Raw genomic sequence first — 16272 nt, 5'->3', positions numbered from 1 at the left:
AACGGCTGGTTGACTTAACGAAGCTGCAAGCAAATTTCGAGCTCTGCACACTTGGTTAAGAGAAGAAACGAACTTTAAATTGCTGAAGCATATTTAATGTATACATTTGCTTAATATTTCATGAGCAATTTTTAAAATAGTATCTTTAGATATCCAGCCACACAATAGTCATTGAGCATCATGTCGCCTGTTACTGATCCGTTCGATACTTATGTGAAATCAATTACCAGCGATACTTCTTCGTTAACTTATTCGATACTCGCCAAAATGTTTCTTCCTCAACTGTTGCTTCGGCTTGTCCGCAAATGGAAATACTTTTTATGAAATACTTGTCAGGCTAGTTTTCTAAACTTTCAACTCATTACACACAAACACAAGCAACACAACACAATACACCAGCACACTCCGTCAAAATTCCACCAAATTTGTTCAAAATTGTGCCAAACTTTGGTGAGTCCAATGCAACAATTAAATTATAATATATTGAAAGGCTATTATTTTAGTTGCCATGTGTCTGGAGACCATACCGACCAATAACAAGACGCTGGCTCTGATCAACCAAGGCTACAAGGTGCTAGCCGAGTACCAAATGATCGAGCAGAAGCAGTTAAAGGGCATCTATGCGATACCCAGCTATTCCAGCGGCTTGCTTTGGTTCGGTGTGATCTTCATACACAGCGGCTTGTATGCGGAGAGCGTGTTCCGCTTTTCCATATTGCTGCCGGATCAGTTTCCCGAGGAATCCAGTCTGCCCACGGTTATCTTTCAAAAGGACATCTTCCATCCACACATTTGCCCTGTGTCGCACAGTCTTGATCTGACGCCCCTCTTGAAAGAATGGAAAAAAGATCAGCATCATATCTGGCATATACTCAAATACATTCAGGCGATATTTGCCGATCCCGAAGGCAGTGTCTGCAGTACCCAAAACGGCGACCCAATTCCACTAACTGAGGTTAACAACATGGAGGCCATGCGTTTGTTAGCTAACAATCGCGTAGACTTTGCGGTCCGTGCCAAAGTTAGTATTCTTTGGAGCTGCCAGCATATGTTTGACGAGCCGCCCATCAAGGATCCTCACTATATAATCTTTGAGCGGTACTGCCCCGAAAAGCATCAGGCCATGATGGAACGTCTCAAGAGTCGCAGCTGGTACGAGCTATCGGCCCCAAAGACCCCAAAGCCTTCAGTGTGTGTGGCTCGTATGGAGTCTGCTCGACAATTAATTGAGGACGAAGAGGCGCAAGTGGTCAATGCTGCTGGCAGCAGTCTGAATTAGCGGAGTAAGCTCTCGACTAGAACATTTTGTGCATTCTTAAAGCAATTCGTCTGCACCAAATGGAAATGCAAAAAGAATGCTCTAGTCGAGAAACGCACGCTAAACGCCGTGCCTACAATACATACAAAGTGTGTTAATTATGTTATGTTTATTTGGAATAAGGTCTTGAACTGAAAACTTGTGTGCTTACAATAAGAAATTTTGAAAAACAACGATCCGCACTTTTTTCTCATGAAGTTATCGATTTATGTTTTTCCCAATCGATGCCAACGCACCAAATACCATTGCACTTAACAGCGATACTACAGCAGCAACTACGTAGTCAAATGCAGCTCTGCAAAATGCAGTTCTCGCCATTAGCGAATTTACGTGTCGGGTTTTCGTTGTGCTAAAAAAATTAATAAATGTTTAATAACGTAAGTGGTAATTAGTGGACAATATAAAGTGTGTAATTAGCTAATCAAAGAACGTTTAGTGTGTGTGTAATTTGATAATATGTGTATTTTATGGTATGTGTGCTAAATTACGTGTGCGGTATCTGCCAAAGCTAGAATTTCCAATTGGGTATGTATGTATGTCTGTATGCGTGTGTGTGACTATTTGCATACATGCATTGTTAAAGCAAAATTTTCGCGTTAAACATATTTAAAAATAATGTTTAGTTCTGTAAAAGTTCTGTATTAATCAATTAATGTTTTACATTAAATACAAGCATTCAACAAGTTGTTGTTGGCGGCCCTGACAAACGCCACAGCTCAATCGGCGTGTTTAATGCCTTTTGCATTTGTGCGAAACTAACGGTTGTGTATGCTGGCGTGGGTACTTATGTATGTATGTGTGAACAATTAGAAATTATAGAGCATGCATTGATATACTGCGCAATTGGAATTGATTGCCCTTAACATTACCTCTTTCTCGTAGTGCACGCATGACAACCTGCTGCTAATTTTTCTTATTGGAAGTACCGTTGGCTCTTTGTCAATTTGCACTGATTTAATTGTAACACTCTTTTTTCAAATGGAAATCAGACCATATTGGCTTTGTGGTTTAAACGTATACAGCTATGATAGATACACTGGGCACAGATTCGCTTCACTATTAGACGTTTACGCTATGCGCACTCAGACTCTAACTGGTCTTAGCTGTGTTTTCAACTGGGAACAGAATCGCTTTACTATTTCCAGTTGTTCTCACTCCGGTAACAGAAGCTCCAATTGCTCCTAGTTGTTTTTAAGCTGGGAACAGAGTATCGCACAGCCGAGACCTTGCGAGTGCAGTGTTGTTTTTTTTATATGTGTCCACCTTTTTTACCTGCTCCGGCCTTACTGCGCTCTCCGCTGTTTTGCCTGCTGCACTGCATTAATGCTGTTAATAATGTCATCTGCCACATGCAATAATCAAAATTATAATAATTATGGAGCCTACTGCTGCACCACAAGCGTCATACATTCACCGTTACAGATTGTGGCAGACTGCAATGTGTCAGCTTGCAACTGGCATGCCGAAATATTAAAAGCCTGTCTCCTTGCATGCGTTGGGTTGCACGAATTGCACGGGTTCCCCACTTGGTGGTGGCTGTCTTCAGCTGCTGCAAAATATACAAAAGTGACAATTTGATTTATCACTGCACTTTGTCCTGCTACAGAGACTGTGAGAGGGGAACGTATGGCAGGGTGGGGGCGGAGGGGGGAGGAAGAGAATCGGGTGAGTCTCCGGCTCTGGCCTTGGCAGCGCTGCTCGTTAGCCAGTTGGTTGCGTATCCAAAAATCGTTCATGAAATTATGGATGCGAGTGCAATGTGCCATATTTTAGGCCATTTATGGCTGGGCTCTTAACTGCGTTCAACCAAGTGGGCGACAATGCCACAAATTTTGAATACAGTGAAGACTCTTCTAAGGGACAAATTTATTGAGTGAACAACTGTTTTAGTCAATACTTCGTTTTCAGTTGCCAAACCATTTGCTTACAGTTGCTACATTTTTTTTGGTTGTAACTGTTTAATCTGAACTGTGGTTGTTCTTGCAAGCGAGCTTCTACTGTAAGTGCAATGCATATCTTTATATATGTGAGCAGCTCTGCCTTTCCAAATACATGAACATGCACATGCTAAGTTGACAACATGGGAAATGCGCACCAAACATTTTTGGTGGTCCACATTTCAATGGCCTCGACTCAATTTCAGTCCACTCTCTGGCTGACCGGCAGCCCGTTTGGTAAAGCTTTCTGTTTTTCGGGCGTAAAATAGATAATACATAAGAATCAGAAACCATATAAATCACCGAAGCTTTAATAATCTGATCAAATAAAGAACGACTGTAGTGACTGTAGTTTGGTGCTGGATTTAGGGTATCTTCTAGCCGAGAACTGCCAACTTCCTTGCTGTGTTAGATCGTAGTTGTTTATTGTAAAATAACCGATTCTTGGAAATGAATATGAATTATATATATCTGTATAAGCATTCGTGTAGCCTTAAAACTGCAGCAAATGTATCTTTGCTATCTCTACAAGATGATCTAAAATTCAAGCACATCCGGTTAGGAGGCGCTTGTTGCCAGATTGAGATTACTCGTTGGCTTGGTTTCAGCTTTATTTGTGGGGCGTTGCGCTTAAATTAAGACATATCGCATACAATTCTACGCAAGGCGTTAAGAAACAGAACAACAGCAAAAAAACATTAACAATTAAGTTGTAATAAATTTAAGCGCTGCGTGGGCTGAACTTGGACTCGAATGAAGAGTTGGCTTGGTTTTTTATTTTTTATTATTTTTCCTTATGCGGTTTTCAGCTTCAATTAAAAAGCCATAAAAATTGTTTCAAGCTGCGCGGGCATAACACGTGACAAAGTCTAAAGTATATATAAAGGGTATTGTTATTTTTATTGATTTTTTTTTTTTAATTTTGGGTCTGGTCTCAACTTCAATCCCTGGTGAAATCGGTGTATATATGTATATGCCCCCGCTGTTGCAGTTATCAACAGACATCAAAACAATTGCCACCATCGATGCTGTTCAAGGAGTTGGAATCGGCGATTCGTTTCGTTACGTTTCGTTTCGTTTTGTCTGACAAGTTGGCGGTTTAACTAAACCCAAAAAGCCGGACTCGTATTCAAGTTCAATTGCAGCAACAGGTAAAACGCGCGCGGCACTCTCTGAATGGCCTGTGGGCAGAGAGCTTGAGCTACAGTTTTGGCTTTGGCAGCGTTTCGATTTCCTTGGAAAACCGCTAGAGACTTTGGGCCGGCTCTGCGACTGCTTAGCATTTGCCTGGGCCAAGACGTCGTCGGGGACACAGATTGGTATTTATATGCAAGTTCATGGCATGGCCGAAGCGCGCACACACATCATCATCGATTATAATCGAAATGGGATTGTAAATCAAATCGCATTCAATGGTAGTGACTTTAAAATGGGCTTCATTATCGCCAATGCCGGTGCCGCAGTTTGCAGTTGCAGTCGCAGTCGCTGTCGCAGTTGCAATCACCGCCGTCGCCTGCCTTTGCCCATTGTCGGTGGCAACTGCTGCTGCCGCCGTCGCAGACGTTGCCGTCGTCGAAGTGACATTCAATGCCATAATTTATGAGTTTATCTTTTTCGCGCCGCCAAATCGTACGCTAAATGCTGTCTGGCCAGACCAGGACAGGACAGGACAGAGCACAGCACAGCAAAGCACGGACCAGAACAGAACAGAACAGAACAGAACAGAACAGAACCCGATCCATACCAGACCAGACCATATGCCCCATTCGTCTGTTCGTTCCTTTGGTTTCGCATATGCAAACAAACGGCTAACAAAACCAAAACGTGCGCATATTTTATGGCGCTGCGAATCCCATTTGTATTGGTATTGGTAATGGTAATGGTAATGGTATTCCTATTCCTATTGCTATTGCTATTGCTATTGCTATGGCTAGAGCTGTTGCTGTTGCTGTATCTGTAGCTATTGGATTTCTAGCCATACACATATCTATACGATTTCTGACTTTGCTCAACGCCGCCGCCGCTGCCGTCGACGTCGATCGTTTAATGTCGGGCAATTAAAATTGGAGTTCTCTCTGGCTGCTGCGATATTTGTTGCCTTCTTTATTTTTTATGAGTTATGGGCCGCGCTGACAGCGCCCTGCATAGCCGTGAGCTTTAATGGGGTTGGGTTGGGTGTTAGTAAAAAGTGCCTCAGCTGCAGTCAATTGTTGTCATTGCAATTGCCAGGCGATGTGTGTGAAATATGTCGAAAAATATCAATACAATTGTTATGCAAAGGCATTGAAAACTAATAATAATAACGAAATTTTGATTAGGTTCCGTTCAGTTGACAATACCTGTAGATGTGTCACGTGATATTATTGTGTTTCTATCTGTTTATGTATTTTCATATTTTTAAATACTTTAAATCTTTAAACGGATTCTTTGCGAGTCTGCATCATTTGGTAATGTTTTTTTTTCATATTATTTTTTATTTTGTTCATAATTTATTTGAACGCAGGGTTGAATTGTTTATAGCGAAAGTTTTTTATTTTAAAGTTTTATTTCATTAATAATTATTTTAAGAGAGTCTCACAATCTTTCTATTTGGGACTCCCTACGTGAGCAACAGTTGTTCGATATTCCTGATAAAGAAGATCAGAAGAAACCTTGCTGATTAGAACCTGCTTCGAGCTGGGCAGACAAGCACTACTTCTACTCAGATGTTTCCTTCTAATTAATTATTTATTTGCTGAGAGCTTCAACTCAGATCAATTGCACTTTACTTAACTTCATTGCACTTATTTGTCCACATTTAAATGAATGCATTCACAACGGACACAGCTTAAACGTTTTCAAATTCCTTTGAACTTAAGATTTATTTATTTCTATAATTTAATACATTTTCGCTGTTGAATTCCCTTAAACATGCTCTATTATTTTCAAATTATTAAAGTTCATTCAATTATCCAACACTATTTTAATACTATATGCGCATACTTACGTCGCATTCCAATGTTGGTTGCACTGATTTCCGTTTAGAGCCCATTTCACGGGACACAGCTTGCCACATTCCACCGCACGTTTACCACAAAGTGCCGACCAGTTCAGTTTTTGGTATCGCATCAAGTGGAGCGGCGTACAAGTTGCTCACTTCTTTTCAATTTCAACGCACTTGGCCATGTAATCACAGTCGCCTAATTCTAAACCGTTTTTCATGGCCGAAATGCGAACCGGTTGGCCAACTTTAACTAATACATCATTATGCTGGCATGTTGCAGGCTGTTGTTGCTGTTGTTGCTGCTGTTGTTGTTGCAGTTGCTGTAACTGCGCTGCAGTTGTTGCTCGTAATAATCAATTACGCGTCAGGCACGATCTTGACGCGATCCTCGCATGCCATCATGGCCAGGCCAGCTCACATCATGAGCTACGATCTGTAGCCGTAGCTATTTTCCTTTCGGTTCCAGAACTCATGCGCCAATAATAAATTACAAAACAAAACTCAAAGAACAGGTTCAATTACATTTAACAAGAGCTGCAAACAGCTGATTTGTAGTTGCAACTACGGGCAAGAGTGGCACATACAGGGGGCAGGGGCATGGTTAGAGCGAGCATTGAAATGGAGCCCAATGGCAAATTAAATAGATTTACGCTGGTAAAGTGTTGCTGATTGGGATAATCAACGCGTTTGCCGAGTTGTTGTTGTTGCTGCTGCTGCTGCTGCTGATGCTGCTGCTGCTGCGGCCTGTCAAGGCATTATTACCGCCGCCTTGTTGTTGTAATTGCAGTTGTTGTTGCTGTTGTTCTACAACTAGCTCACAGTGCGGCTGGTCCAGGCTGTTGAGTTGCGGCCGTCGTTAATCCCAAATTCGCATTGAAATTTGCATGGTCGTTGACGTGCAGCAGCAACAACAACAACAATAAGACTTACAACAACACCACAGCTTGACACACTTACTCATTCTGTGTGTATGTGTATTTGTGTGGCCGTATTTCCGGTGTTGCTGCGCTATGCGTCCGGTTTTAATAAAATTGCTGCTGCTGCTGCTCAAGTGTTGCTGCCATTGCAACAACAGCAACATGTTGCAGCTCACGTTAAACTTCCTACGCTGCTGTAGTAGCTGGTTGCCATGTTAGCTTGTTGATATCACCCGCAGCGTAAATCTTGTGGATTAATCCAATTTAACACTTTATGCTGCACTGCGCTTTGGCCATGTTGCAGGCGGCAACCTCAGTCCAGGCAGGTCCCAGCTAGCCAGCAATATGAACGTTATGCTTGGCCAGCGATGCGCTACACTGCAAAAAGTTAAGCAAAATCCAAATATCAGGGACCAAAATTTAATATTCGTCTCTGGAATGAACAGCTATTACATAAATATTAAAGTTAAAAGCTATTGGCATTAAAATTAAGTTGTTCTCATAGTTATCATGGCTAAATATATTTCTTTACCTTCTAGCTGCTTGTCATTTCTCTGCATTTTATTCGAGACGCTCTAGTTTATATTTCCTTTAACTATAAACCTTTCATTTTCGTTTAATATTCTTGGTATTGTCAAGCGTAATATCAATCTTTAACTTGTACGCTCAATTATTCTTTCTCTGCTCACTTCCCCTTTTTCGCTTCAGCTGCTAAATATTCAATAGCGTATTGCGTATACGCCACATATTCCCACAACGCTCATCAGATTTTCGTTTCTCCATTTCACACTCAGTCTTAGTCTCAGTTTCGCTATCGAATCCCTTTTGGCCCTTGACACAATTTCGCTCAGTGCAGTGGTGGCGGGACGACCTTTTCAGTCATAGTCAGTTTGCGTCTCTGTTAGTTGGGCTACCTTTGGCCGACGCAAATCCCGGGTTAGCGCCGCTCCCAGCTCTGCGCTCTCTTTTTAAGCCAGCCCACTTAGCCAGCCAAGTTTTCCTCTCGAACTTTTCTACTTTTACTCTTTTCATTTTCAGTTTTTTTCTTTTGTTGTTGTTTTTTCTTTTGTTTTTGCCTTTTTCGTTTGTTTGAAGTGCGCACAAAATTTAATACGCTTGTGGTCACATGTGTTGCGCGCTTTTTTACATATTTTTAAAAATAGCAAAGACAGCAACAGACGGTTTTTTTGCGTTCCCATCCTCCTTGCAACCGACCCCTCTGACTAACTGGTGTCGGTTTCTCTCTCTCATGCTGACGCTCTTTGTTGCGCTTTTCTCCTGTGTTGCCTGGGTTCCGGCCAAAGCGCGAATTTAATTAAAATATGCAAATCGCTTTGTGGCATTTTGATCAAGTGTTGAGTTCGCTTTGCAGTCACTCGCAAGTTCACGTGGTCTTTGCGCTCTCTTACTCCAGGTTAAACCACACACAGCGAACTCCACTTGCTTGTTACTGACATTAAGTTTTTTTTGTCTCTTGGCTGAATACCCTGTTAATCAGAAGTAGTTCACAGATTCAAGTGTTCCTGTGAATGTGTACTGCGATACTTAGTCCCTCTGGCTCTGGCTCCATAGTGTGGTCCTCGCTAGGATGCCACAGGTCAGGTCCGTACTCAGGCGTCATGATAAGGCCTCCATTGCGTATGGACTACATTTCTTGAATATGACATAATCAAATATGAAATAGAATTTGTGTTTTCTTTACTAAAAAAAGGCCAAGAGTATTTGCCTGTCGTTTAAAAAAATTGAAACTACTTTGTATACCAATTTTTTTTTAGTTTTGTCTGTTTGGCAACTTTTGGCGATAAAAGCGAACGATAAAAACGTAACCAGTTGAGTTTTTCCTTTTCATTCCACTTATTGAGCACGGGGTTGGCGTCTGTTGCTGCTGTATTCCTTTTTGCGGAGCTAAAAACTCATTCATACCCTTCAGAAGGTGTGATTTTTATTTGGCTCGAAACGCCGTGCAAATTAAATTTATTGCACATTTTATTTCCTTTGATGTTCGTTTGTTAACAAAATTGTTGGGGATTAACGTAACGGGCGCGGATTAGCCATGGCATTAACCAAACAGCCAACATCGTGATATGGCGTAACTCTTGCACTTCATCACCTCGCTGGACTGTCTGGGAGTTGGTTCGGTCCCGAGTTCTTAATGCTCTTGGCTGGCGCTGCTTCAATGTTTCATTTGCATTTTTATGGCAAATGTCTGGAGCGAGTGCAACAAAGTCTCGCAAATGCGATTAAGTCATTCGGTTGTCTTCCCTTTAGCTATTTTTTTTTTTGGTTTTCTTTTTTAGTTTTTAGTTTTTGTGGGTACTTGTTGGAGCTCATTGTCATTGCTGTTGCATTGTACACTTTTAATTTGGTCTAATTAAGCTGGGAATGTGCAAGCGCAAAATAAAACTAAAAATTCTTCAAATTTAAATTAAGCAAGTGAATAAAGATAAATTAACATTTTGTGGGGAGAATTCAACTTTTGTGTGCGCACTGGTTAAAATATGTAAGCTTTATGTTGATAAAATACACGTTTTTTTTTTTATAAGTATAAACATTGAATCTGAACTGGGGACTTCTCGTCCCACATGTTGAAATATCAACCTAATCTTTTCTATTTCTCTGTTTCTGGTAGAATCTAAATTTATACTTGTTTGTATTTATATGGCCTACACATCACACAGTTAAAGAGACTCGTTGCTGCTACTCATATCAGCCCAGCTTAGCTTTGGCCTTTTTCTTTTATTTAACATGCTGTGCACAGAGCTCTCTGCTGAGCCATTGCAATCCACTTCATCATACTCAAAGCCGCCAACACCTGTGCAACTGTGTAGTGATGACTTGGCCAACTGCTTACTCTACTGTGTGACAATGTTAGCCAAGTTTAAAGATATGTTGGCAACACAGCAGTAACAGCATCTGTTGCCTGCCTAAATAGAAAATTCCCAATGGCAGCAAATTTTCTTTTACAGTGTTGTTTAAATTTTCATTTTCTTTTTGTGTTCTGTTGCTTTTGTTTTTTTCTATTTACTTTTTATTTGCGCTTGGTAAATGCTACCAGGATATTTTGCATTGGTAATTTGGCGTCATTCTCAGATAGTTGGCACTACGTGTGCTGCTACCTGCCGCAGGAGTGGGGACTGTTTAAAGAAAAAACAAAACTATAGTTGACCCAGTTTGGGCATGTGTGCTGTGTGCGCTGAGTCTATATTGAGCAACAAAGCTGCGGTACAAACAACACACAAACACACACGCACACAGAACCAGAAAACTTGCCATACAAACAGAAATATCCTTGCAAACTTAAGCCAGAGCCTGTCCGCAACACGTTTACACAGCACAGAGCATACAGGACATGATGCCGACAGCCATCGTTCCCGCATATCCTTGAGAGCATCAACATGTACTCGATTCGACTCGACTTACCCATCGACATCTTCACATCTCTTGCTCGTTCTTTTCGTCTCCCCCTCTTACGTCGTTGTTGTAAAGCTAGCCTTCCGGCTACTGTCAGCTGCCAATAGCTGACTGCAGCTTACCACCAAAAATGGACCCACTGAAGAACCCTACAATTTAGGCACCCTACACCCACACAATTGAATGAGTTGTGTGTGGGTAAAGCTTCTAATCAATTTTTGAAAATTGTAAATTTTTCGCAATGCAACTTTTCAGTTTTTGGACAACACAATATTTAAGTGTCTTCTTGCTGTTGTTGTTGTTGTCGGCTTCGTTGTGGTTTTTCTTCATTTTTGTTGTTGCTTATCAACTTTTTTGCTCTTATACACAGCTGCTGGCTGCTGGCTGCTGGCCTGAACGAAATTGCATCTTTTCTACTTTTGTCAGTTGTCATGTACAAAAAACATTTAACATGCCTACTACAGTTATTTGCCCAGGCTGCAGTTCACTTCAGCTTCCTCAGATCACCCGCTGTTACCTGACAAAACGCACTTTGTAAAATCGAAAATCCTTTTAATTGAACGCAACTTAGTTTTGTGGGCATTTTGGGTAGGAGGGGGTCGATTACATGTTTAAATATTTGCACTCATTTTTGCTTCAATTTAAATTCCCTGTTAGACATATTTGCAAGTGCCTCGAAATGCAAATGGGCGGGCACAGGTAATGGTTGTATGAGTGTGTGCATGTGTGTGTCTCTGTATGTGGTCAGTGACGTAAGTGCTGTGGTGCACCTCAAAAGTTTGGAGCCGGCTGTTTAGCTAAGGGCCTCCACTTTTGGGGCTGATTGAGTGTCACGAATTTGGGGCTTGGCTTGGGCTTTTCTGGCAAGAGCTCAAACTGTGCTGCCTCTCTATGCAATTCTCAAAGATTGCAGCGATAATTGTAGTTTAATTGGGGTTTTTGCTAAATTGAATTTCGTTCACGACACATTTGTGGCTTATTTTTATTTTGAAATATTTTTTATATACAAAAAATTATTTCATAGAGCATTTTATCTTCAGCATTTTATAAATATCTCGCTGGGCTGTTCAGAATATATTTGATCCTATAATATTTGTTTACATCAGTCGAAACAATTGTTTATTTTTTATTTACCTAAAAATATTTTGTTTCTAAATTCCCCAATATTTTTATATAAATATATAACAAAAAATCACAGTTATTCAGGCACACGCAAAAATAGTTAACTTAAAATCAAAAAATACTTGTGCAAATATTATAAATTACCAACATCAACAATTTATAATGAATAATTCAGCATTGCGGCCAGGGCTTGAATGCTGATTGCATGTGGCTGCATTTTGGCAAATGCCAGTGCATCCAGCATACAGCATCCACAGAGAGCAGCAACTCTGTGGGCAAGGTCGGGTTAAAAATAAATTAAAGTTTTAGATGAAAATACAAACGCAAAAACCGCAAAGCAAAACGCACATGCACAGCATACCAAGCATTAAAAAAAAAAAAAGAAACGATTTTCTGATTTAATTTTCCGACGAATTGATAACAGTACACGTACTGCGAAGTTGACCCAATTTGAAAGTAGAAACCACCAGCAGGCGGCCAGAAAGCAATTTAACCATAAAGTAAATACGCAAACGCATAACAGCATGTACATGCACAACATATTGGTCAGATTTTCTCGATAAACCACAATACAGTGTAATTAATAAAGGTAACATTTGGCAAATCAAATCAATGAAACATGGGCCTGATCCATCGGAAAGCTTAGTGCATAAGTTTCGTTTCAATAATAACAGTAACAGTTAGCTTTCAAATCAGATTATTTGTAAAACTTATCGAAAATATCAAAAACTATCTAGGATAAAAACAGCACATGTACAAAACCGACTTGTTGCCATATATATTATATATGACGAGCTCCTTTATATCTGACATAAGAACTATTGGAAAACATTTGAGTCTTTGAGGAACAATATTTTACCCAAAACATGCTTCTAGCATATGATGAAATTCTTAAATACATTAGATAGATATTCTTTTAGGGTATTCAAACAGACAACAACAGCACATAACTGTTCTTCGTAGTTGTTGCTGTGTGTCGAGCTAAAAATCAATTTGCTGTTACATAAACATGCATCAATGTCGTCGGCATTGTGCTGACAGCCATGGAATGCTCTTTGCTCAATGTCCAATGCTCATTTCTGGTAAGATAAGAACGCTGTAGATTTAAAGCACAGATTTTTAGCTCAGGCAACAAGCAGCTACAAGCGCCAATTAGAACACACTGCACAAAGCCAAAGCACAAAAATATTTTACTCATTTTCATTTCTGTTCAACTGGCTGCAGTTGTTTGGGCCCTGTTCCCAGTTCCCTGTTAGCTGGTTCGAGCTGTGTTCTCTGATTACAGTCAGCAACATTGAGAATCAGACTGTGGACTTAAACAGAGAGACAACAGAGACAGACCCAGAAACAGGGGCTGTGGCAGTGTGATGGGGGTTCGGGGGTTTTGCGGCTGACACGCTGTTGCTTTACAAGATCATAGATAATAATATTAAATTGGTTAAATGCCGTCTTGGATTACCCAAAGCGCAGACAGCTAAATGCTGTCTCCAATTCTCCAATATATATATATTTAACGACCACCCCGAGTGCATTTCGGATTTTTGTATTTTCCTCGTAAATGCTTATCTAACATTATTGATATTACTCTTCCTTTTTTTTTTTTTTTGTTGTAATTAATACAGATAAAGTTTTAGTTATCAAGCTAAAAGCCGATTAAATAATTGATTTCGTTGCCTTGTTTTGACATTATTGAATTACCCGAAGACATTTGATTAATTTGCATACGACAACAAATTCGTGATCTAAATTATTTCGTTGTGGTTCTCGCTCAGGTTCTCTTTCTAGCCTTTTATGGCCAATTGTTAAATGTTTTTTAGCTGATTGTTGCTGTTCACTGTTTCTCGACGTGATTGAAGTAAAAGGGCCCTAATGAGCCGCTATAATTCAATGCCAGTCCAAATTTGAATTACCGCACGACCGCCCGCTCGCCCGTCCGATTGACTGACTGACTGCCGTGGAAATTGTGAAAATTTGTTTGTGCTATAAAAATTTCTCCGGAAAATCTTTGAACAATGGCGCACACAAAGTCGCAGATTTTTTTTCTTATTATTTTTTTTATTATTAGTTTTATTTGTTTTATTTGTCGAAGATCATGAACTCGGCCTGCGCTCGCCTCTTTTATTCGTTTTCAATACCCTGGACCTAGTATAAATGATTAAAAAGGGAATATATTTGTATGCCAATGTGCTAAGAATATTATTTATCAAAAGTTGTTATATTCTTGATCAGATATAATCGTAACCATGTTCCATTGTCATTAACTCGACACAAATCTATATCGAAATTATGTTTTTGAGCTCATCTCTTAGCTTATAAGATGTGACAGCAAAGTACAAAATTTAAATCTTAGATACTTTCTGTGTATTTAAGGGTATCTTCTAGTCCAGCACTTCCAATTAGACCACACTTACTTGTAGCCTTTTGTTTGCTGATAATTTTGGTAGCTCAAATCAATAAAGCAAGAGGAATATTTTAATGTGGCCGCAAAGAGAAATTATTATTGCAATAGTTGTAGCACAAAAAAACGTTTTGGTAGCCACAGTTTGTTGTTGTTGTTGTTGTTTATATTGTAACGGTTTTTAAAGGTTTTTTGTATCGATTGTTTTTGGGGTTGGGCTAGGCGGGGATTGTGGCAGGATGGTGTTGTGGGTCTTATGAATATTGGACAAAACTACAGTGTTCGAAATTTTAATGAGGAATTTAATTAATAATTAATTTATACATTATTTAATTATTAACTGAATAAATATTTGATATAGGCACTTAAAAATCTGATTAAAAATCAAAATTCTTAAAGAGACTTTGCTGCAGTTTAAAATAGTTTGAAATAGATTTATAGTTTAACGACATTAAAACTAATTGCTTAATGTTAAATTTGTTGTTTTCTTTTGTAAAACTATTTAAATTATTTAATATGATTTGACCAAGTAAATGTCGTTTTTTCAAGTGTATTTCCCAAATTCAACTTTAACTTCAAAGGTAGCCATGGCAAATATCACAGCAACAAATACCATAGCTATTTTGCTTTGTTGTTGTTATTGTTGTTATTGTTGTTAGCTGTGTTACCTTTTGTGCTTTGTTTCAACTGGCAGAGCAGAGTCAGCCAAAAGGCGCTCCATGAAGCTGGCCTGGCAGGCAGACAGTCAGAGCCAAAGCCAATACCTAATTTCATGTCATTAGTTTGTGTGATAACTGTTACCATTGAAAACGAGCCAACAGAGCAGCTTCTCGTTGTTGTCGACGTTGTTGCTGTTGTTGCTGTTGTTGTTGTTGTTGTTTTTGTTGCTGTTGGCCACGTTGCCTGCCACTGGGAGCAAGGAGATGCAGCAATAGCAACAGCAACAGCAGCATTCGTAGCCGTAGCCGTAGCCGTAGCCGTAGCAAACGAGCCGCCTCCACCAGAGAGTAGAGCTATTGAAATCATTTAAACCATTTAGACCATTTAAGCTATTTACAATTTGCCATCATCACGACATTTTCGGCTGCCGCTGGCGGCGTTGGCTTTAACGGCGCTGCCAGCGGCCCAAAGCTGCTGCTGCAACTTGGCCAAAATCAGAGCAATTCAATTGAAAACATTTGTAAAATGTCTCTTGCTGTAGGTGTGTGTTTGTGTCTGTGACTCTTGACTGTGTCCTATATGAGAGTGCCAGGCACGACGACGACGACGACAAAGTTAAGAAGTCAGCGAAAAATGGTTAAAGGGAGGCAGCGCACTCGCTCGCTGGCGAGTCATATGTCAAAAGGTCAATGCTGATATTTTTGTTGTGATTTCAGTCGCTGCCGTTGTTCAATTTGTTAGCTGCAAAACGTTTGAAATTGCTTAAATGTCAGCTTTCTGTCGCTTTTCCAGACTGACATTTCTTTCAGCCAACTGCCCAAAACTAATTGAGTTCACATTTGCATTTGTTGGATTTTCTTTTGTCATATTAATTAAAATAATGACGGGCAGCCCACACACACAGACACACATACACACATGCAACGACCCACAACCAACCGCCATGAATCATGCAACTTTGGGGGTTTCTTTTTTTTCTTTAATTTTGATTGCATTTTGATGCATTCAACAGGCGGCTGGCGGCAATTTGCATGCGAACCAGTCAGCATCGATGCCTGCAGTTTGGATTGCACGCTTTTAGCTCTCGGCATTGATTGAAAGATCGATTGCTTAGACAAAAAGCCAAATGAATTTCTTTCATTCGCTGCCAGTTGCCTGGTTGCCAGTTGCCTGTTTGCCAGTTGGCAACCTGGTTGATATCAGAGTCACAGCCGCATCATTGTCTTGCCAGTTGCCCAAAAGGAGCAGCAGTACGTAGCTTGTCAAGATTCTTCAATATGCAAATGTGACCAGTGGCATTGCCAACTGACTTGTCTTCAGTCTTGTGTCTCCAATGGGACAGGATTTATATATATATATATATATATATATATATATATATATATATATATATAGCCCCAATCCTACCCTCCAACTGTGCTCTTCGTCTCTTTGCTTTGCGGTCGCTTTATCTGTTTTGTCCTGCCTTTCTTTCTTGCGCCGGCTGTCATTTGGTTTTGATTAAATTGGCTCAAAATGTTGGTTAG

The 16272-nt window shown here is 40.1% G+C and overlaps 1 protein-coding gene across 2 annotated transcripts; it reads left to right on the top strand.

The window, feature by feature from the left end:
* The first annotated feature begins 219 nt into the window (after positions 1-219).
* Positions 220-1491, top strand: LOC6626722 (protein crossbronx-like). 2 transcript variants are annotated; one of them, XM_070210260.1, is made up of 2 exons: positions 220-450; positions 521-1491. In XM_070210260.1, exon 2 carries the CDS (start codon positions 590-592, stop codon positions 1277-1279), a length of 690 nt encoding a protein of 229 aa, XP_070066361.1. In that variant the 5' UTR covers positions 220-450; positions 521-589; the 3' UTR covers positions 1280-1491. The 2 variants fall into 2 exon arrangements, with proteins under 2 accessions (XP_070066361.1, XP_002049093.1); XM_002049057.4 differs by having other exon boundaries at positions 231-450; positions 504-1491.
* Positions 1492-16272: the final 14781 nt, after the last annotated feature.

Source organism: Drosophila virilis, chromosome 5 (assembly GCF_030788295.1).
Source record: "Drosophila virilis strain 15010-1051.87 chromosome 5, Dvir_AGI_RSII-ME, whole genome shotgun sequence".
NCBI classification, from domain to species: Eukaryota; Metazoa; Arthropoda; class Insecta; order Diptera; family Drosophilidae; genus Drosophila; species Drosophila virilis.
Note: the sequence above shows the minus strand (reverse complement) of the source record. Positions and strands in the feature narration are given on the sequence as shown.

Bases quoted from the DNA above. Each gene is read 5' to 3' on its own strand.
- LOC6626722 (XM_002049057.4), top strand. From the start codon at position 509: ATGTGTCTGGAGACCATACCGACCAATAACAAGACGCTGGCTCTGATC.